Consider the following 19,639-nt stretch of genomic DNA (forward strand, 5'->3'; position numbering starts at 1 on the left):
CAAAACCCATTAGGTAACCCATTGGGGCCCCAATATAGAGCAAACCAGCCAAACAGCCTTCTAGCATATAGGTGTATAAATAATGCATTTTTTGCTTATAATATTTAGTTATTTAGTATTTTGTTTATAGATAGGTCTTCTAGGATAAATAAGGATAAATTGGATAATTATATTAGGGTATATTTCTCTAATATTGCGAACCATCTCAAAGGTTTCGTAGCCGCGGACCAAGGGGACCGCAAGGACAGAAGCAAAGGCAAACGGCCCCTAGGCGGGGCTCAAAGTTCACCCGTAAGAGATGGGATCATGTGCAATAGAGATACATGGAGAGATACAAGGGAAGATATATAGTTGTAGGTAGCCTGCATATCGCTTTAGTGCGAGGTGTCAGGGTAAATGAAAGCATCCATCCATCCATCCAGACTGTACCAGTTACTCGTTATAACCTAACACCAGAGTTCAGCAAACCGCCTTTACACTCAAACAGCCCTCCTACCCCGTCAAAAACCATGCTAGATCAGATTATCAAAGGATGCGCCGAGACGGTGCATAACGCAGCGCTACTAGCACAAGAAAACGCCAGAAACGCACAGCGTCGAATCGGCAGATACCACTTAGGGAGGTCTATCGGTTGAAGAAGGCCTACAGCTAGTTCAGCAGCTAAATCAGCCAGTTGAGTGTCGCCAGGGCAGGGCCATTTGGCGATTCAGCAAGATCAACAGGCAACGGGGACTCAGCCAAGGGGTAGTGGATGCAGCCACAGGATCAATTCATGTAAAAATCGCTATATTTAATTCAACTTAGGTGTTTTGGTTAAGATATCCCAATTCAAAATTTTCTCATGGGGATAGGTGACCGGCTCGACCGTGGATTAAGTTACGTTACGTTATGGAGGCAGGCTGATTAATGCCAAACCATCGGCAATTCAGATAATCCATATCCGACACTGGATTTGATTCCGACAGATTTCATTCTGTTCTTTTGTTTATTTTGCCCTGTTTACATATGTTCTTGGGCGGCCAATCAGGGAATTGCGCTGCAACCAACAAAACTATTCGTTCAGTGAGTCGGCAACTGCCCTGTAAGATGTCAGCAGGCCTGATGGTGCTGAGAGCGCTCCCGCATTGCAGCATGTATATAGAGCGAGATACATCGGGCAAACGAATTCATCATCGTCAAAAAAGAGATTTGTGTGTTTATGTCACTATACCTTCGTTTTTTTTTTCATTTTTCAATTGTCCATTTCCCCCGGACGAAGGACTGTGCGAAGGCGGTATGCCACCCTGGTTTTGGGAAACGACGGCATCTCTCCGCTGCAACTTTACGGAGCTGTCGGCAGGCAAACAGGAGCGGCAATAGCCTACAGGCCTAGCGACCCCGCAAAGCGCTGGTCTTACTCCATCTCCAGACCATAATGAGACGCTTAGCGAGTTCGAAGGTGTTTGGCTGCGCGGCATAACGCCGAGCTAAGCAGGACATACCTATTTCCCCGCATTTTGGACAACCAGGACCTCCATCATAGCGGTTTCAATTAGGAGATTCCATTCGAAGAACGACGTCCGAGTCGAAGTCCGCCATTCTTCTTGAGTTGACAGGCCTTTCGGTGTATAAAAGCAATCTCATCTCCCATCCGTCTAGAAGTCTCAGAATAAACCGGTGCTCCAAACTACCGATCCCAGTATCGCCATCCTCATCTTTATTTACCCTCGAAGGACACGTGTTCACCTCACTGCGGTTAAAACAAAGAAATGCCTCTTCCTACTCACCTTCCGTCCTCTGGTGACCCTAACGGCCGACCGATTCCCGCGGATATTACACTGAAAAATCGCAAATCCCAAGATCCAGCAAAGATCTTATTCAAAAATGTTAAGATTCTGGACTCAACTGGGAGAGACCCTTACCTTGGCGACGTTCTTGTAGATGGGGAACTCATCTCCCATGTGGGCAAAATTGATGAGTCTCTTCTCCGCCATGAAGATACCCTGGTCATTGATGGCCGAGGAAAGAAAACATTGATGTCTGGTCTCTGTGATTCCCACACCCATCTCAGCTGGAACAACTCCCCTACAATGGAAGGTCTCACGAGTCTTCCTATCGAAGAACATGTTCTTCATACGGCAAACTCGGCCAAAATGTACCTCGACTGTGGCTACACGATGTGCTTTGGTGCTGCCGCTGCGCAGCCGCGCCTTGATATTGTTGTTAAGGCTGCTGTCCAGTCCGGCATGATAGAAGGCCCACGTATTTTGGCAAATGGTCAAGAGATCTCGACAACCGGCGGAGCCATTGTCCCAAAGGTGACAAAATTTGCAGATGGAGTGGATGGAATGCGCCGCGCTGTTCGCGAATTCTGCTACCTCGGAGCCGACAATCTTAAAATAAGCATGACAGGAGATGAATTCCATGACACTATGCGTGCGGAGACTACCTATATCACGCAGGAGGAAACTACTGCGGCTGTGGAGGAAGCACACGGTCGCGGTAAACGCGTTTGCGCACACGCAAGATCAAATGAATCCGTGAAAAAATGTTGCCGTGCCGGCGTTGACGTCATTTACCACGCTTCCTTCGCAGATGACGAAGCGATAAAAATGGTTGCTGGTATGAAAGATCGTGTTTTCATTTCTCCTGCGATCAACTTTCCTTGGGCAAGTGCAAGTGGTGAAGCTACACCTTACGGTTTGACTATCGATATGGCTATCAAGAAAGGTCTAAAGCGCGAAGTTGAAATCGCCGCGGAGACCATGCAGAAAATGCACGCCAAAGGCATTCGCATTCTGCCAGGAGGTGACTATGGCTTCGCCTGGGCCCCACATGGTACTTACTCTCGAGACTTGGTCCATTTCGTCAACATGTTTGGGTTCACGCCTATGGAAAGTATCATTGCAGCAACGGCATGGGGTGGTGAAATCATGGGTCATCCAGATGTCTTGGGCAAAGTTCTTCCTGGATATTACGCCGATCTTATATTGGTCGATGGTGATCCCCTTGAAGATCTGAGCTTGTTACAGGACACCAAGAACATACATGCTATCGTCATCAATGGTCATGTCCACAAGAACAGCGAGCATAGAGCCGAGTTCGCCTGCTCATCCAAAATTATACGCCTTGAAAAGAGCGTACTCAGCGGCGAAATGAAGGCCAAGGTTTTCCCGGATGAGGTTTTGAAACTGCATGATGCACCTGTCAATGGACGATAGGAACCCCCACACTACTTCGCATGGATTGTTTCAGTGGGTGTGATGTCGTGAAACCTGGACACTATAAGTAAGCTGCGATTTTCGGAGCATTGATACTCTCCTTTCGACCTTGCTGCGAGATATGGATTATGTTGCTATGGCATCTCCGAACTGGCTTTTATTTCCCTCTTTGATGCTAATGGCTGAAATTGTAACTAAAAAAAAAATGTACGGTTTATATTAAGGACAGTTAAAACCTTTTTTGCCTCCCATTTCAAAGGGAGCGTTCTACTAATTGTGTTGTATCCTTGTTACCTGATACTGTTACCCCTTTGATACTCGAGATTCAGGAAACTAGACTTGCAAGTAACCAATAAACCATGGGATTTTATACAAATGGTTCCTCAATCATTGCCACTTTCGGGTGCTATCCAATAATCCGTAACGGGTGCATTATGACTCCCAATATCCATCATCAGCATCCAGCTCCCGTCGTCATGCATGTTCTCAGTAAGCCAGTGCATAGGAGTTTCAACAGCCCCTGTAAGGTCTTCACTCCTTGGATAATAAGTGGCAGAGCTATCCGGCATTTCAGAAATCAACGACCCCAGCGGCCCCAAATTGTTCGCATCACCCACTGGAGCGTCCATCCTAGAATTTTCCACCATAGGGCCCATTGAAGTTGCATAAGCTGAGCAACTGTGATAAGGAAAAGCCAGGTTTTGCCTGTCCTCCCCATCTGTATCCTTTGCGGCATGTGCCAAAGCCACTCTTTTTTCCGTGTCTGCCTCTGCCCCTACGACACGTCGTTGAGCATTGTCGGCGGGTGATGGGGTCGAATGAGAGACGTACCCATATTGACGGTCAGCCTCGGGCATATCCTCCATTGTAGAAGATCGCGGACTATGAAAAGTCCTCTGAAGAAGATGTTCTAGAACATTCGCACTCCGAGCAGCGGATGGTGTGCTCCAAGCTTGCCGAAGCATTTTCAACCCAAAAGCAAGTCTGCTGCTTGCTTCATCTGCGAGTTGCTTATCAAATTTTGCACCTGTCACACTTGTTTGCCCCGCGCTGGCCGCACTTGAAGGTGCGCGGTTTTCATATAAGTCGACAACGTTGATTGTACATGCAACGAATAAAGTGTATGATTGAAGGTAGGTCAGATAGCGAAATCCAAAGCGTCGCATGTGCATGGTGAAAAGCGTGTCAATCATTTTGGCCGACTTGATACACAACTCCATGGCTCGAGTACAGACACTCTGGTACGGTCCTAGTAACAATGCTATTAGCAATGGGGATGTCCAACAAGCCCGAAATGTATCTTGTCGAATAGTGCTGGGTTCCAAACTTACGACAAAGCAGTATGATTGTTGCCTGATGGACAAGACTAGGGGGATTTTTCGTCAACTATAAGGCCCTATCTAAACTTGTCCCCCTTGGCTCGAGTTACATACTTTAACAAAAGGATGTGTGACGGGGGGCATGTAGCAGCACCGGTTTCATGCTGTATGAGAAGCCCGTCTGGTAATTTGGAGGACCAATTTCGTAATTTCTGCAACGTAGTGTCGAGGTATCCCAGCAGTTGAGGTCGCTGGGTATTTCGAGGTCTTAGGTATAACATGTCCAGTATGTCGGAAACAATCTTAAGAGTTATTTAGAGTTAGTCCAATTTCTCCAACCACATTCCCGTGTAGCCTACCACATAAAGCTCACAGTAAGCTGCAAACCGTGCCGCACTTAGCGTTGGTTGAGTGATCAGACCCGGAGGGCCGTGTCTCTCTTCGCTAGGTGGTTTCCACGGCTCTTGATCAGTTTCCCTTCCATCGACCAAACAGTCTGGAGTAGGTATCTCGATATAGTCGTGAATAATTGGCGCTCGCCCAAGACAGAGACTCATTGATTTGTCCCATGTGTAACAGCTCCAGAAGAGTTGCTGGCGTAGGGACAAGTGCTCTTTGGTGTACTGGCGAGCAAGGGGGCCAAGTTTCTTTTGAGATACATGCAACCCCAAATCGCGCATCATCCGGAACGCTATTCCTGAGAAAAGCCAGCCTTGTGAGATTCGGCCACAGGCACACTCTCGTGATGAAAGGATCAGTAGGCCTTGTATCGCTGTGAAACTACTGCCACGATCGATTTCTTTTGGTAACAGTTGCAAAGCACGGCTTGCGAAGTGGTTTCCAACCTGCGTAGCATCCGGATGATCAGAATATCGCGCGGCCTGAGCTAGTACAGTACTCAGTAGGAATGGTGTCGCATAATGCCCTAATACGGGTAGATCTCCTGATGACCGTCAGTGCCTCGAAAAAAAAAACCTTCAGGTTAACACACATACTTAAAAACACGCTTTTACAGAGAACCAAATGAAAATGATGAGGGAAGCACCAGTAGACCCCCAAAAGCTCGTTCTGTAGATCCGATGATATTTCTGACGCGATGAAGTTCTCGGCAGATCCAATCGGTGCGGCTGGAAAATCTGTCTTCGGAAACCCCGGCTCATCAATTTGATTGTGAGTTTCCACCGACAGCTCTAACGTATCTTCAGACTGGGGTTCGACATGGTACAAGCTAGTAGGGCCGTAGAAACAAACCCGACCCGTACTGTCAACAGATGCTTCCGAATAGGGGTCAATACTTCCTGCTGGGAGCTCGTTTAGTCTCTCCTCGGGAGCTTTATCACGGTCGTTTTCGATGATTTCTTCATCCATAGGCGAATCTCTTGACAGTGATCGGCCAGGGTTGTTAGCAATCACAGGCTGGTCAAGTAAAAATTCTCTTTCAGATGTAGAAGCATTTCGGAGCTCCTCAAAGCGAGCTTGGTACGCTTTGAGCTGATTCTGAATCGCGACAGTATACGCAACTGATGGCCTGTGGTGATTTTCGTTAGTAGTGGTTTGTATCAAGAATTGGACACACAACTTTTCATATGAACATCTTTCCCTTCGCAAGGTGCACGCATTGCAGGAAGGAAATTCGCCACTACATTTGGCCTTGCGCTTTCTGCAGCTCGAGCACGCGAAGCCGTAACGGCGGTGTGGTGCTTTCTCTTTCCGACGATTTTGAATCGATACCGGTGGCTCCTCCATTAATTGCTCTGCAGGTTGGCCAGCTACAGCGTCGGACATTTTAACAGTACACTTCCGTCTGGCTGTTTTACAGCGATTATGCTTAGAAAGAGAAGTCGCAGAAGTCCTGAGAGCAGATGTATCACGAGAGCGGGGAGTTAGCGGATCACTCCATCTTTGCTTTTGTCAGGATTTTAGTGCGTCCCAACAAGTACCAAACTTCCGAAAACTAACCAAGTGGACAGAAATGAGCCATTTAAGTGCGGGGTGGCGGTGATCACCAGCAGCCCTATGAATCCCCGCACTGCGGCTTTTTGGAGGGTCATCATGAAACCACCTGGGCAGGGAACTAAAGGCAATCAGGTAGAGAGGCCTAGACAAAATAGGTCAGGAATAGGCTCGGTTCCCTTTGGGCGTTGATAATACTTTGCTGATGATACATCTATGGTCCTCTTCACTGAATGGATATAAAAGGTCCCAACAACAAATGTAGCTTCCTCGATCCACATAACAAGCCAGCTTAAATGAAAGATGGGTAACTGGAATGGGAACATATGGACATGCGCGAACCTGAGCTTATGTTGTTTCTGTTTCGTAGGTCCCCATTTAGCTGTAAATTATATGGTACAAATTTATGTGTAGTTATGGCTTCCAAATAACAAGATCAATCAAAATTATCGAACATGCCAGCAACATATTCACTGTATGACAGCACAAATGCAGAAGCCACCGTCACAGCAGCTGGACCATGAACGAGCAATCCAGGCGCACGAGTTGAAATCTGCATATTCAAATTGATTGGCACAGCTTCCAGACCGAATGAACTCAGCACGACTCGCATATGATGCTCCGCGGCAAGATCTCCACAATAGCTTGTGGGCACATTTGAAACTTTGGCAATGCTAATAACAGCAGAAAACGGGTAGTGGTTGACTGGGGGGGAACATCGCAAAGTCTTTTAAACAAGGATATCGCTCACGCGCGTCTTGAGCAGTGGCCGTTCCACTCCACACTTGATATCCTATGTCCCCTCCACCAAGGGAAGAGAACCCGAACAGAGAAATACCACATGGCATTGTCGTTTGTTTCTGGAGACTTAAAAATGTTTTAATTGCACCGCGTCGTGCCACAAACCCGTCTGGGTTGTCAACAGCAAAGGCTAGGCCTAGTGATGGCAGGTTGGGATCGGTACCTGGCCGGGTAAGATATATATTTCCCACGTTATCGTGCTACCGGAGAAACGTGAGTGTTAAATTAAATATCTCTAAAAAAAGCAATACGAATCATACCTGGAATTCAAAACCCTCTGACTGTGCGAAGTCCCTTAGTGCATGTCGCAGATTTAAATTTAGCGAACGCGGGGACGCAGAAATCATTCCGAGTCCCTCAAGCTCCACCACAAGCTGTTCAAATCCATTCATTATGACGTGCCAAATCTCGAGTACCTGTAGTGCATAAAGCATTTACAGTCAACGGTCTTTTTATACTGCTGGCCGGTTACAAATTGGAGGAAGAGGCACCGGGTTTACCGGATAGATGCCGTGGTCTCCACATAGCGGGGTTAGTTGAAAAGGAAAGGTCGAACGGAGACATGCCGGACAACTCTAAATGTAGCTTAAAGCGTATTGTATACCAGGTAAGGCACTGAAATAGGAAACCGAGTAGCCGGTTAGCCGGGTATTAGGAACATCTGGAGGTGACAATTAATTCTGAGACTTACAGACAAATAGGAAGTGAAAACGCCTTCATACACTCAATGACCTAACAACTCTTGAAGAGTAGCGGACGTCGTGTTTCTAATTGAATCTTCTGTCTGAAACCCCTATGATAGCGGTCTAGAATGCGGTGAAGTGCCATGACCTATAAGTGGAAGCACAAATGCCGCAGTTTCCACTTACAACTTCCCAGTTTCTGTACCGGCATTTAAGCGCAAGGCTAGAACCGAGAAATACCGGCAGGGCACGACGTCTTGTTTTCCGCGTTCGTACTTAGCTAAGCTTTGTTTATCGCTTCAAGTATAAAATCGGGCACACATGCCAGCCATACAGCCAAGGTATAGAAAATCTTTCCCTGTGCAGCTAAGGTCTTTCAATTTCACTCATCTCTATCTACCGCAAAATGGACTCTACTCAATTTGGAATCCTCGGTCTGGGAAACATGGGTTCCCAGATTGCGATGAATCTGTCAAACTACGCCGAACACCACGGTTTTCCGCCAGTTAAGTTGTGGAACCGGACCAGAGGAAAAGCTGCTCAGGTTGCGCGTGGAGTGAGGTGTGAGATGGCTGAAACTCCGGAAGAGATAATTGAGAATTGCGACATTGTTCATACTTGTCTGGCAAATGACGAAGTCGCTCTTTGTCTATTCCGACAGTGCTTCCGCAGCTCAGGTGCGAAGGGCACCATTGTTGTGGATCATTCTACATTGTACCCTTTAACGGCTTCGGCTTTGCAGAAGGAGGCTTCTCAGGCGGGTGTTTACTATCTGTCATGTCCTGTGTTTGGACCTCCAGCAGCAGCACAGGCAGCAGGGCTACTCGTGGTCTTGAGTGGTGACCCAGGAGCCAAAGATACTGTGAAGGGCTACATTGTCCCTGCTATTGCGAAAGCGTTTATGGATGTGGGCTTAGAAGCTAGCAAAGGAGTGTTGCTGAAGCTTCTTGGCAACACCTGCATTCTTGGAACTATTGAACTCCTTTCCGAAACTTTCACATTGGCCGAGAAAAATGGCTTCGACGCTGGTGTTCTTTATCAGTTTATCGGTACGTGAGAACAGGCCTATTGCTTTTATCAGGTTGTTCGCTTACTAACTATGAGAATAGAAGCGTGGTTTCCCGCTCCTGCCTGGATCAATTACGGGAAGAAGATCCGAGATGGATCCTTCGAAGGAGAAATGGGCTTCAAGATAGATGGTGGAATGAAAGATGCGTCTTTCATCAGACGGATGGGGGCTGAATCCAGTACACCAACCCCTATCATCGATCAAGCCTGGAATCATCTTACAACGGCAAAGGCTCTTGGTGGTTCAACTCTTGATTGGAGTTCATGCTCAGCTGGTATGCGCGTAACTGCCGGCCTTGAGCCGTTCAAAGAACAAGGGACTACCCCACCACATGGTTCTAAGGCGAATGCGACGAAGGATTCCTAGGCTTTCAGGCTTCCCGAAAGAACGCAGAATAGGCCACATCCTATGACTAGTTGATCACTACATTAGGCGCTCAATTCTGATACTATTATTCAGTTACTGCAATTGTGAGATATTTGTGTCTTCTTTTGAGTGATTTTTCAATCCTTGGTATACCATTCAAGTACAAATTTTCGATATAAATGAGTTAAACTTCACTAAGTACAAAGAGTGGTCTTTACGGAACATGGTACTTCAAAATACTTGTTTAGCAACGAAAGTATTCTACAAACTTTCACCATAGTGCTGTCATAATCGAAAAGAAAGAAAAGCACAGAAACAAATAAAACGCTAGCTACGGTGGTGGTAGGCATATCTATGGTTTTCTATGGTTCGGTAAAAATAGAACACTTGCTGCCAAGCACGACTCTAGCTGATCTGCATAAGCTTGCCCTGATACGTAGTATAACGTAGGCTATAGCATGTACCTGCTCCTCACTTGATCCTACCTGTATCTTTGGCTATACATATAATGATGATTCACCTCCAGTCTCCTTCAAGGGCGGCTTTGAAATATGGCTCCGCAAATCATAGAGATATATTATAGTTTGAACCAACAAGTAGGTGCATACCTTGCACTCAACGCTACTTCCTTTTTGTTTATTTTTTTAAAAAGAAATGTAGACTAATTTGTCTCTGCTTCTCATCTATTCCGGCAAACTGATCTGGCCGAAACCAGAAGGGGAGAGAGAGAGAAGGAAGTGAGATTGATTCTCTGACTGACAGAGGCTAGCTAATATACTCACTAGTTAGCTAGCAAACAATGGAGGCCTGACACCTGACAAACCAGGCATTAGCCAGGCTACCATAACACAAACTAACTATGTACGGCGCTGCGAATTATCTCCGCGCACCCCGTTGGTCTCTCCAGCGGATACCAATGCCCCACGCCATCCCAAGATATGAAACTCACAGCACAACTCGGCTCCAGTGCCTGCTTTATAGAAGAGCAGATCTCCGGCCTCGAGACCTTGTCTAAGTTGCCGCTAACAATGGTTGTGGGTGCCCTGATGGCATCCCACTGTGGCTCAACAGAATTTGAGAGGGCCAAGCAGGCCAGTGCATAGCCCTCCGGCGGTTGTCGGCATAGTAGCTCGCGACCCAGCGCTGCAACCTCAGGCTTACTGGTCAAAAATCCAGGCGGAAAGGAATTTCCGAGGACAGTGTCAACCACTTCAGTCATGCCATAACGACGGACGGCGTCGGCTCGCGCCGCCGCGCCTTGTCGACCAAACTCCGGCGGCGGTCTCAAAGGCCCGAATAGAACGAGCGAATCAACATGCTCCGGGTGCTTTGCAGCTAGGTTCATTGCCACCAAGCCTCCAAGCGAGTGGGCGACCACGGTCACATGTTTTAAAGAAAGGTGCGTGATGATTGCTTTGGAGCACGTTGGCACACGGCCTAATTAGCGAAACGGGACATTTTCAGGCAATACTAACCAAGGACATCATCAACATAGCTGTCGATACTTGTAGACTTTGGAACCGCACTCCGTCCATGCCCAGCCCAATCAAAGCGAACAATATTGAAGTCACATAATGACACCATCAAAGGCTGGTACAGGTTCACAGTTCCTCCAAGGCCGTGGATGAACAGAATGGTTGGACCCGAATGGTTTCCTTCCTGCTCATAGTAAAGTTGCCCAGCCTTAGTCGAGACTGTTCCGTACGACAAAGGGGGTGCCATGTTTCACAATAAGAACAAAATTCAGCGTACACGCTTATGAGATGAATGAGGCCCACTGAGAGAAAATTAGGAAAGGAAACAAAGCAGAAACGTCCATGCAAGGGAATTTATTATAGCAAGCACCGCCTGCAATCTTACAGGATACTAGAGATGGGAAATTGTCAAGCACGGCAACATTGCGATTCTTTGTGTAAATTATCCCCTTAACAAACGGCTTCTTGCCGGCCATAGTTCGGACTTTTCCGGGGGTTTACTGAGAAGAAAAGAAAGAAAGAAAGAAAGAAAGAAAGAAAAGCGGAGCAAACAACTAACAGTAGAATATATCTACGTAACTACTGCATCATATCCTCAAATAGTCGCTTCATTACCTCTTTCGCATCCAGAAGCAGCCTTTGACATTCAGCCCAGCTCTCGAACTGTCCATTGGGAAACATCTGTGTTATGATGGCTCGCGAGGTGGATCTCTAGCCATGTCCGGACCAATACCTGCACGAGTCGGTGCATATTAAATGACGCTGTTTCAAGTTCGACCCGAACAAGCGAATAACTGATCAATGGCGCCACTGCATCTTCAAACTGGAGCCCATCCCCATCGGCACGGACCCCTTCTGAGATCCCCTACCGATCAAACATGCTCATTAACGCCAGTAAATCCGTCGCCGCCGGCCGGTCATGGCGGATTTGCTCGAAGGATAGTTGACATGTGATAGGGACCCCGCCTGAGTAATTGCCAGCGGAATATATTCAAGTGCCTGCGCCAGTGCCTTCCCGTCCTCTCCAGACTCTCCAGAATCGCCAGATTGGGGGGCCGGAACCCTTGCCCGTAAAAGGGCGGGGGACTACCTCATTCATGGCACCGTCACAATACCCGCCTAAGAGACCCCCTTTAAAAAAGATTTCGTCGAGGTAGTTATCGGGTTGCTCTTAGCGCGGATTAGGTAGTAATCTCTACCGGTGTCGATAAAACCGATAAGATTAATATAGTTTAGGATACTATCGTAGAGTCCCTAGCTAAGTTCGCATTAGTTATAGGCCTTAACTATAGGCGCCTACGAAGAAGTTTATAGCTTTTATAAGGGTATTTAGGACTTCGCGTCTATCGTTCCTCTATCGGTCGGCTTCGGTATTTATAGCCCCGATACCTACTACGAAGGGTAATAGCGACGTATTAGTACCTATTCTAAGGATTAGAGGCGGAGGCGGTAGGTGACTCTACGCGTCCTTTTGCCTCGTTATAGCACAAAGGTTAGAAGGAGTTCCGGGTTCTTAGGGCCGCGTGAAGTCGGCCGAGCGGTCGTCTACAACTAGACGAGGGGGGGGTTATAAACCTCTATGACGCAGCGACGAAGTCGGGAAACAACGTGCTGAGTGGATTGGGGGCTCTAGAAAGTATAAAAGAACTGAAATTGAGTCCAGCAAGGTCCAAAATGAAAGGTACCCACCCCTAGGTCGCAAATAGTTGTAAAGGTGCGGGGGGCTCTCGAGAGGAGGCGGGGGAATATTGAAGCCAACCAACTCAAGCCGCTAAGAACAAATAACTGACGCTGTAATCCATGAGCGTATCTTTGGAATGCCAGTATAATGCAAGATGTTCACTCGAAATCCACGCATTGTACATCATCTCCGGAGATCATTCGCCGCTCCCGCTTTCTCCCCACTTTTAAAAAATTACGAATCAGCGTTGCCCCTCGATCCTCACTTCTTTCATATCTCTCCTTTCTTTTCGCCTAAACGTCTACTACGGAACCAGAATTCAATATGGGTGTCGAAAGAAAGATTATCACTCGTGGTAACGGCTCTGACTCGCCTGCTGCGGGTGATAAGGTCTCCATCCACTACACGGGATGGATCTACGATGCTAAGAAGGCCAACAAGGGCTTCCAGGGCAAGCAGTAAGCCGGCTGACTGCCATACCCTAGAGCCATTTAGCTTATGCCTTGAATATTTTATATACTAATTATCTATGCCAACAGATTCGATAGTTCCAGAACCCCTGGACGTGGCGTTTTCAATGTTCAGATTGGCGTTGGACAGGTCATCAAAGGTATCCTATCCTCTTATTTTTGCATCTTAGTGGAATCATTCATATCTGCAATGGTTGAACCGAACCCCTTGCCTTGTCACATTAGATGCTAATACTATCTGTCTGGTTAGGTTGGGATGAGGGTGTCCTGCAGATGACCCTGGGAGAGAAGGCAACCTTGACCATTTCACCGTGAGTAAAGTCCACATGGTACAAGAGACAATTGGAGCACTACTAACATTATTTCTCAGGGACTACGGCTACGGTGACAAGTAAGTGAACACTAGACACACAGGCGAATACTACATACGCCGTATCATCCGGCAGCTGAGTGTTCTAACATTTTTCTACACAGGGCGGCTGGCAAGATTCCTGCAGGCTCTACTCTGCTATTGTAAGTCTCTGCAACTGGAGAATAATATCGGGGAACTAACTGTTTTGCAGCGAGGTCGAGCTTCTTAAAATCAACAACAAGAGCGCCTGAATAAGCAATCTAATGGAGCAGACTAGACAAGCATGACATTTTCAGCTACATCCACTGCCATATTGTCCACTTTGCGACTTTATTATACGAACTCAACCTTATTTGAATTGCGGTTCATTGTAGAATGTCAATACCTAGTAAAGCATATAGGTGATCGAGCCTAGTCAACCCTTGGAATGCTCGCCCTGTCAATCGAGTATATCTGCGGTATGTTAAACAATAAAAATCGTCAAAAGTCGTTAAGAGATGTATGTACAGGTTCATATGCTATACAGAATGATGGATCGACCACCTAGAGGCGGTGTTGAACAGGTGATTCAGGCACCAGCGTTGGCACTAAGACGCTATCGGTAGGCTCATCCCAGCGCAAGATACGAGCCATTTTGTTATATGAGTCGATACCACGGCGAGCGTGATCGGCGGGAACAAACGGATCGGTCTCGCCGAGGGTTCGGCTGAAGAGTTCAAGGGAAACCCAGCCGCGGAATCCGAGATCTTCGAAGAAGACACGAGCAATATCCACAATGGGCAGATAACCTCCACGCGACTCCTCGAGGGGAAATAGACGTGCATTTCGGGACCAGTTCATGCGGACCGGCTGCCCGGCAACATGGAAAGAATGCTTTTCATCCAACGGAGCGGAAAGACGCTCACCGTCAACAAGCTGGACATAGAAAATTTTGGCAGGATCGATGCTGGCAGTGCGTAGACGCTCCAACGAAGCAGCCAATTCCGCAGCCGCATTAGGTGTGCAACCTGAAGGGGCAGCAGGGTCGGCATATACACGACCGGCGATATTGAAGGAATCAAGACAAAGACCAAAGTTGCGACGGTCGACATCGCGAACCACTTCCCACGAGGCCTCCCAGGTATCAATATGATCACCCCAGCAGAGGGCCTCGTAGACAAACCGGAATCCAGCGCCGGCGCCCAAGTCAGCCAGACGTTGGAGGTCACGAACAATGACAGTGCGGTCGCCAGTAGTGCGAGCAGCACCGGTCTTTGGGTCTGGGCCTAGGAAGTTGGACGGAACCTGGATCATGTCTGTGCCCAGCGCCCGCGCTAGGGTGAACCATTTAGGGAGCTTCTCATTGATGAGCCGGTCTGACTCGGTGCGGTCGATGAGGCCCTCATACATGGAAAATGGCTGCAGACAGATAATGGTCAGGCCCAAGCGCTTGCACATCAGCCGTGTTGACCGTGCGGCTTCGTGGTGATCACCGTCAAATACCCGCTGCGCGTAGCAGTCTAGATCGTCGAAGAAGAGTTCAATACCCTTGAAGCCGTGGTCTGCGGCTTGCATCAGCTTGCCGGGTAGGTCGTGTACCCATGGCCGACCTAGGGACATCGAAGCGATACCGGGGAGGTTGAAAGCCATTTGAAAGTTATATGAATGTGGTCTGCTTTTCTATGTCGATATTATAACATTCAGAGGAGGTTTGGGTGGAGGCTTTCTATGTTTTTTAATAGAGTTTCCAGATGGAGAGATATTCAGGGTGAGAGAATGTCTTCAAGGTGGACAACCCACGATATTAGGGGTTTTCTAGGGTATCAAAAGTAGTAAAACGATTGCGACAAAACGTTATCCCCTGCAACCCTCCATGACTGAACGTTTTCCCTGGTCTGCTGTGATTCGTGTGTTGATGACGAGGCCGAACCTGATAAGAGGCAAATCACATGGCCGGGTAAACGCTACCCCTTTTTCGTTCTCCCGCCAGTTCCACTTCCTCTCCACGACGTACACGACCACTCCACAGTTCCCACATCGCGGAGTTTTGCTTCATTGGAAATGCTTTCTCCGTCCTTGGAAACAAAATAGCCGTAGGTACCCGGCAATGTCTTTTCCGTATCGGTCCAGACATATCCGGAGAATCGGGGCCGAATCGTCAGTCTTGCTCAAAGTCCGGGGCAATGACACACCTTCCACAACTAACAGGCATACGAAAGTCACCAGATTGAATTCTCCTCTTGAGCAATGCAAGTTGCAAGATCATTGAATTAATTCAATTCTTTCAGAACCAAAATTTGGATTTGACCTTGACCATAAAATCACTATGGCCGTCAAAGTTGCCATTATTGGCGCAGGCCTCATTGGCCCTCGTCACGCACAATCTGTAATCTTAAACCCCTCAACAGAGCTAATTGCTCTCGTTGACCCAGTGCCGACTGGCGAAGCAATTGCATCTAGTCTCAAAACCAACTACTACGCCTTCGTCGCCTCACTACTTGCATCTCCCCACCGGCCCGACGCAGCAATCGTCTGCACACCAAACCACATGCACGTCCCAGTCGCAAAGGAGCTCCTTGCAGGCGGGGTCCACGTCCTCCTCGAAAAGCCCGTGAGTGATACCCTGGAAACCGGCCGCTCCCTACTGGAGTTCGCGCAAGCTCCAGAGCGTGCCCACCTCAAGCTTCTCGTCGGTCATCACCGCCGCTTCAACCCCTACGTTCGAGCCACGAAGGCCGTCCTGGATGCTGGATCTCTCGGTCGCCCTATTGCTATCAACGGTCTGTGGACCTTGTTTAAGCCGGATACATACTTCGCCCCGCCAACAGACTGGCGCGCATCGAACGAGCGCGGAGGCGGCGTCATTCCTATTAACCTCGTTCACGACATTGATCTCATGCACCACTTCTTCGGGCCTATTGTTCGCGTGACAGCAGAGAGTACCCTGCCGCAGCGCCCAAGCCCACCACATAATGCCGACGAAGGCGCTGCCCTAACGCTGCGCTTTGCATCGGGTGTTGTGGGCACATTTCTGGTCTGTGATGCGACGCCGTCGCCGCATAACTTCGAGACTGGCACCGGGGAGAACCCACTCATCCCGCGGTCGACGACCGGTAGTGACTCCGATTTCTATCGCATCTTTGGCTCGGATGCTTCGTTCAGTGTGCCGGACCTGACCCGTTGGAGTTATGATGCTAGCCCTGAGAAAAGCTGGAATTCACCATTTACTGTTGAGCGGTTTCCACTTCCAGATGATAAGGCACCTTTTGACCTTCAACTTGCGCATTTTGTTCATGTTATCAATGGGGACGCTATTCCTAGCTGTACTGGCGAGGAAGGTTTGCGTGCTTTGATTGTTTGTGAAGCTGTTCAGAGGGCTATGCGGTCAGGTCAGCCTGTGGATATTGATGTTGACTTATTGGCGAAGCCGAACAACTAGCTACATACTAATATGATTTTACTAGATATAATGATCTATGAGGCGGGGGCGTATATTTGATCCCCTTACGATATATCGAAAAGCACAGGTGAAAAGACACAAAGGGGTATATTCATTGGGTCATTTGCTTCTTTGCACTCGTTTAGCGAAGTGTATATAAACCAGGCAGCCCTAGTACACACAGATCAGATGTGCAACCAGAACTCATTCGGATGAGTCTGCGCCTCATCCGACAATAAAATCACAATAAGATGTACGACCACGGCACGAAGAACACCAATACCGAAAGGATTCACCATCGCATTGTTCAAGTGTACTTTGGCTGAGCTGCACTATCCTCGACTTGCTCAGGGCGCACCTTGCCTATGTTAATGCCGGCAGCCTCAACGTCGTTGCGGAACCTCTCTTCATCGTCACGCAGCTGGGCGACCATCTGCCCATGGGCATGCCACACGGGCCTGATGTCGAATAGCTGATCCATGCTCTCAAGAGGAACACCCTTGGTTTCGGGGATGAGGAAGTACACGAAGACGATGGAGCACATCATCAATGATGCGAAGAAGAAGTATACACCGTATCCCATGGCCGTGAACATCTGCGGAGTGAAGCGCGAGATGAGGAAGTTCCAGAGCCAGTTGGAGGCGGCAGCGCAGGCCTGTGCCAGGGAACGCATGTTAGGGTCGAACATCTCCTACAGACGCTGTTAGCAATGTTCCAATGCCTGGAGTTTCGAATTTGGGAATTCTTACCGAGTTGAGGACCCAGGGGGTACCGTTCCAAGTTGGTGTATAGAAGACCGTCCACAGGTAGAAGAAGAACATAGCTGCGATACCACCGCCGCTCAAGGAGTCACTGTTGTTCTTTTCGGGTTCGGCTATCTTGATGTACGCGCCGACAATCCACAAACAGACGGAACCACCTGCTGCACCAATCAACAACAGGTTACGGCGACCAACGTGGTCAATCAGCCAAAGCAGCCAAATGAAAGTCACCACAGTCTTCACTACACCGAAGATTCCAGTGGTGAACAGACTAGTGTTGTTACCCTTAACACCAATCTAGAAGCATTGTTAGCATCAGTCATCGATGCTCACCTCCATGGATGGATTCGCCACAAGATGCGACTTACCGATTTGAAGACAGTCGGACTGTAATAATTGATGGCATTGATGCCAGATCCGTTCTGCCAGAAGAACAGCGCACTTCCGAGGAACAGACGCCACATGACCTTCTTGTTGGTTCCGGCGGCCTTAAAGGGTTTCCAGAAACCAACGCCAATACTACGGCGCTGTTCCTCAAGAGCTTGGTCAATGGCACCAATTTCCTCGATCATATAGATATCGTCCTCAGGCAATTGGCGGATCCAGCAAAGATTTTTGATTGCCTCCTCACGGCGACCGCGTCCAAAGAGCCAACGAGGCGATTCCCGGATGAAGTAGCCACCGATAAGCAAGAGACCAGAAGGAATTAACTGAACAGCAAAAGGAATGAGCCATTGCTTGTGGCTCGGTTCCATAGTCTCGTCGACACCGAACTATTGATATTTTGTTAGCATCCACAGACAAGACAAGTCAAAAAAAAGCGACAACGAAAAACATACGTTGATCCAGAATCCCACAAGACCGCCTATCTGCCAGCCCAGCTCATACACACCAACCAATCTACCACGAATAGCCGGAGGAGACAATTCGGAGATGTAGATCGGGGTGATGTTAGAGCCTGCTCCGACACCAATACCAGCGAGAACGCGACCACCGTAAAGGAGGCCAAGTCCTCGGTCGCCATTAGCACCAAGCATCAGGCCGGCACCGAGAGTGAAAATCAAACCAGCGGCCAATAGGCCAATCCTACGACCCCAGAAGTGACCAATGGGATATGCGAAGAAGGCACCGAAGAAGGCACCAGCCTGGTAGCAGGAGACGATGTTGGCGCTGATCAGGTTACTGGTAGAGTCAGACATGTTGTTGAAGTTGAACTCGCTCTTGAAGGAGTCAAGAGAGAGCGTAGTTCCGATGAAAGCACTGTCGTATCCAATCATACAGGATGTGCATGAGGCCACTGCTGCCAGAAGATAGATTTTCCAGTTGTAGACCACGCTAGGCGTCGGCCGGTCCTCGACCAGCTTCAGGATAGACATGGTGGCGGTTTGTTATAGAAGAAGAAAAAGAAGAATCGCAAGACTCTGTGACCAGATGATCTTGATCCCCAATGCTAGGTGCAGAGAGGCAGTGATGTATCCGTCCTAGGAAGGACGATCACCACGTATGAAGGTATATATGAGATGCAGGTGCAGGTGCAAGGGAAGAAAGGTAAGACGAAACCAAAAAGAAAGTCCTCGCCACGTTTTTCTAGAACAGACTAGGGAGGATAGTCAAGGTCTAAATAGGATTGAGCCCCGGACTGTCGATTTGCCCTTGGAAAAACGGAGAGAATCCGGGGATTGGAAAAGGGGAAGAATTCGTGGGGATGCGGAGTCGGAGAAAGAAAGGTATAGCACAGACAGTCGAAATTTCCTGCAAAAATGAAGAAAAGCCAAGGCGCGGCAAAACGAATACTCTAAGTTTCTTCTTCACGCGTGGAGGACAATTGCTTTTGCCTCTTGGCACCTCTCATGTGTGGCTTGCCCCCAGGAATGAAATTGGGCTCAGTGGGATATGCAAACTCTACTGGGCAGCCAAGTCTGTCAAGTTGAGATCATTCGCCTAAAGGCATTGGATTGTGGGGATCCGATGCCGCTTGAAGAAGTGGATACTTCCCCAGCGGGTTTCCAGTATCCCGCGACAGCGTGCATTGTCAGCTCAATTTTCCTGGGGTACCCCAGAGACAATGCAGTGCACGATCCAGACCTTGGT

At 48.3% G+C, this 19,639-nt stretch overlaps 9 protein-coding genes across 9 annotated transcripts; 4 read left to right on the forward strand and 5 right to left on the reverse strand.

Moving 5' to 3' along the window:
- Positions 1 to 1,748: 1,748 nt before the first annotated feature.
- Positions 1,749 to 3,200, forward strand: N7516_008471 (metal-dependent hydrolase family protein; the record flags this gene model as incomplete). Its single annotated transcript, XM_057221190.1, has 1 exon — positions 1,749 to 3,200. The coding sequence occupies one exon, from the start codon at positions 1,749 to 1,751 to the stop codon at positions 3,198 to 3,200; it is 1,452 nt and encodes a 483-aa protein (XP_057071462.1).
- Positions 3,201 to 3,583: 383 nt separating this feature from the next.
- Positions 3,584 to 6,304, reverse strand: N7516_008472 (uncharacterized protein; the record flags this gene model as incomplete). The annotated part of the gene is made up of 5 exons (XM_057221191.1): positions 3,584 to 4,449; positions 4,532 to 4,566; positions 4,634 to 4,821; positions 4,879 to 5,444; positions 5,515 to 6,304. 5 exons carry the CDS (start codon positions 6,302 to 6,304, stop codon positions 3,584 to 3,586), a joined length of 2,445 nt encoding a protein of 814 aa, XP_057071463.1.
- A 604-nt stretch (positions 6,305 to 6,908) lies between these two features.
- Positions 6,909 to 7,665, reverse strand: N7516_008473 (uncharacterized protein; the record flags this gene model as incomplete). The annotated part of the gene is made up of 3 exons (XM_057221192.1): positions 6,909 to 7,177; positions 7,224 to 7,473; positions 7,534 to 7,665. The coding sequence occupies 3 exons, from the start codon at positions 7,663 to 7,665 to the stop codon at positions 6,909 to 6,911; spliced, it is 651 nt and encodes a 216-aa protein (XP_057071464.1).
- A 697-nt stretch (positions 7,666 to 8,362) lies between these two features.
- Positions 8,363 to 9,391, forward strand: N7516_008474 (NAD(P)-dependent oxidoreductase; the record flags this gene model as incomplete). The annotated part of the gene is made up of 2 exons (XM_057221193.1): positions 8,363 to 9,005; positions 9,066 to 9,391. The coding sequence occupies 2 exons, from the start codon at positions 8,363 to 8,365 to the stop codon at positions 9,389 to 9,391; spliced, it is 969 nt and encodes a 322-aa protein (XP_057071465.1).
- Positions 9,392 to 10,244: 853 nt separating this feature from the next.
- On the reverse strand, positions 10,245 to 11,113 carry N7516_008475 (alpha/beta fold hydrolase; the record flags this gene model as incomplete). Its single annotated transcript, XM_057221194.1, has 2 exons — positions 10,245 to 10,804; positions 10,867 to 11,113. 2 exons carry the CDS (start codon positions 11,111 to 11,113, stop codon positions 10,245 to 10,247), a joined length of 807 nt encoding a protein of 268 aa, XP_057071466.1.
- A 1,758-nt stretch (positions 11,114 to 12,871) lies between these two features.
- N7516_008476 (FKBP-type peptidyl-prolyl cis-trans isomerase) lies at positions 12,872 to 13,620 on the forward strand (the record flags this gene model as incomplete). The annotated part of the gene is made up of 6 exons (XM_057221195.1): positions 12,872 to 13,005; positions 13,087 to 13,157; positions 13,268 to 13,328; positions 13,388 to 13,408; positions 13,492 to 13,530; positions 13,581 to 13,620. The coding sequence occupies 6 exons, from the start codon at positions 12,872 to 12,874 to the stop codon at positions 13,618 to 13,620; spliced, it is 366 nt and encodes a 121-aa protein (XP_057071467.1).
- A 292-nt stretch (positions 13,621 to 13,912) lies between these two features.
- N7516_008477 (sugar phosphate isomerase/epimerase family protein) lies at positions 13,913 to 14,998 on the reverse strand (the record flags this gene model as incomplete). Its single annotated transcript, XM_057221196.1, has 1 exon — positions 13,913 to 14,998. The coding sequence occupies one exon, from the start codon at positions 14,996 to 14,998 to the stop codon at positions 13,913 to 13,915; it is 1,086 nt and encodes a 361-aa protein (XP_057071468.1).
- Positions 14,999 to 15,674: 676 nt separating this feature from the next.
- Positions 15,675 to 16,787, forward strand: N7516_008478 (Gfo/Idh/MocA family protein; the record flags this gene model as incomplete). The annotated part of the gene is made up of 1 exon (XM_057221197.1): positions 15,675 to 16,787. One exon carries the CDS (start codon positions 15,675 to 15,677, stop codon positions 16,785 to 16,787), a length of 1,113 nt encoding a protein of 370 aa, XP_057071469.1.
- Positions 16,788 to 17,094: 307 nt separating this feature from the next.
- N7516_008479 (sugar porter family MFS transporter) lies at positions 17,095 to 18,924 on the reverse strand (the record flags this gene model as incomplete). Its single annotated transcript, XM_057221198.1, has 4 exons — positions 17,095 to 17,478; positions 17,537 to 17,845; positions 17,917 to 18,321; positions 18,388 to 18,924. 4 exons carry the CDS (start codon positions 18,922 to 18,924, stop codon positions 17,095 to 17,097), a joined length of 1,635 nt encoding a protein of 544 aa, XP_057071470.1.
- Between the last annotated feature and the right edge of the window lie 715 nt (positions 18,925 to 19,639).

The sequence above is a fragment of the Penicillium verrucosum genome, assembly GCF_028828655.1.
Source record: "Penicillium verrucosum strain IBT 35672 chromosome Unknown utg000003l_segment0_segment0, whole genome shotgun sequence".
Classification (NCBI taxonomy): domain Eukaryota; kingdom Fungi; phylum Ascomycota; class Eurotiomycetes; order Eurotiales; family Aspergillaceae; genus Penicillium; species Penicillium verrucosum.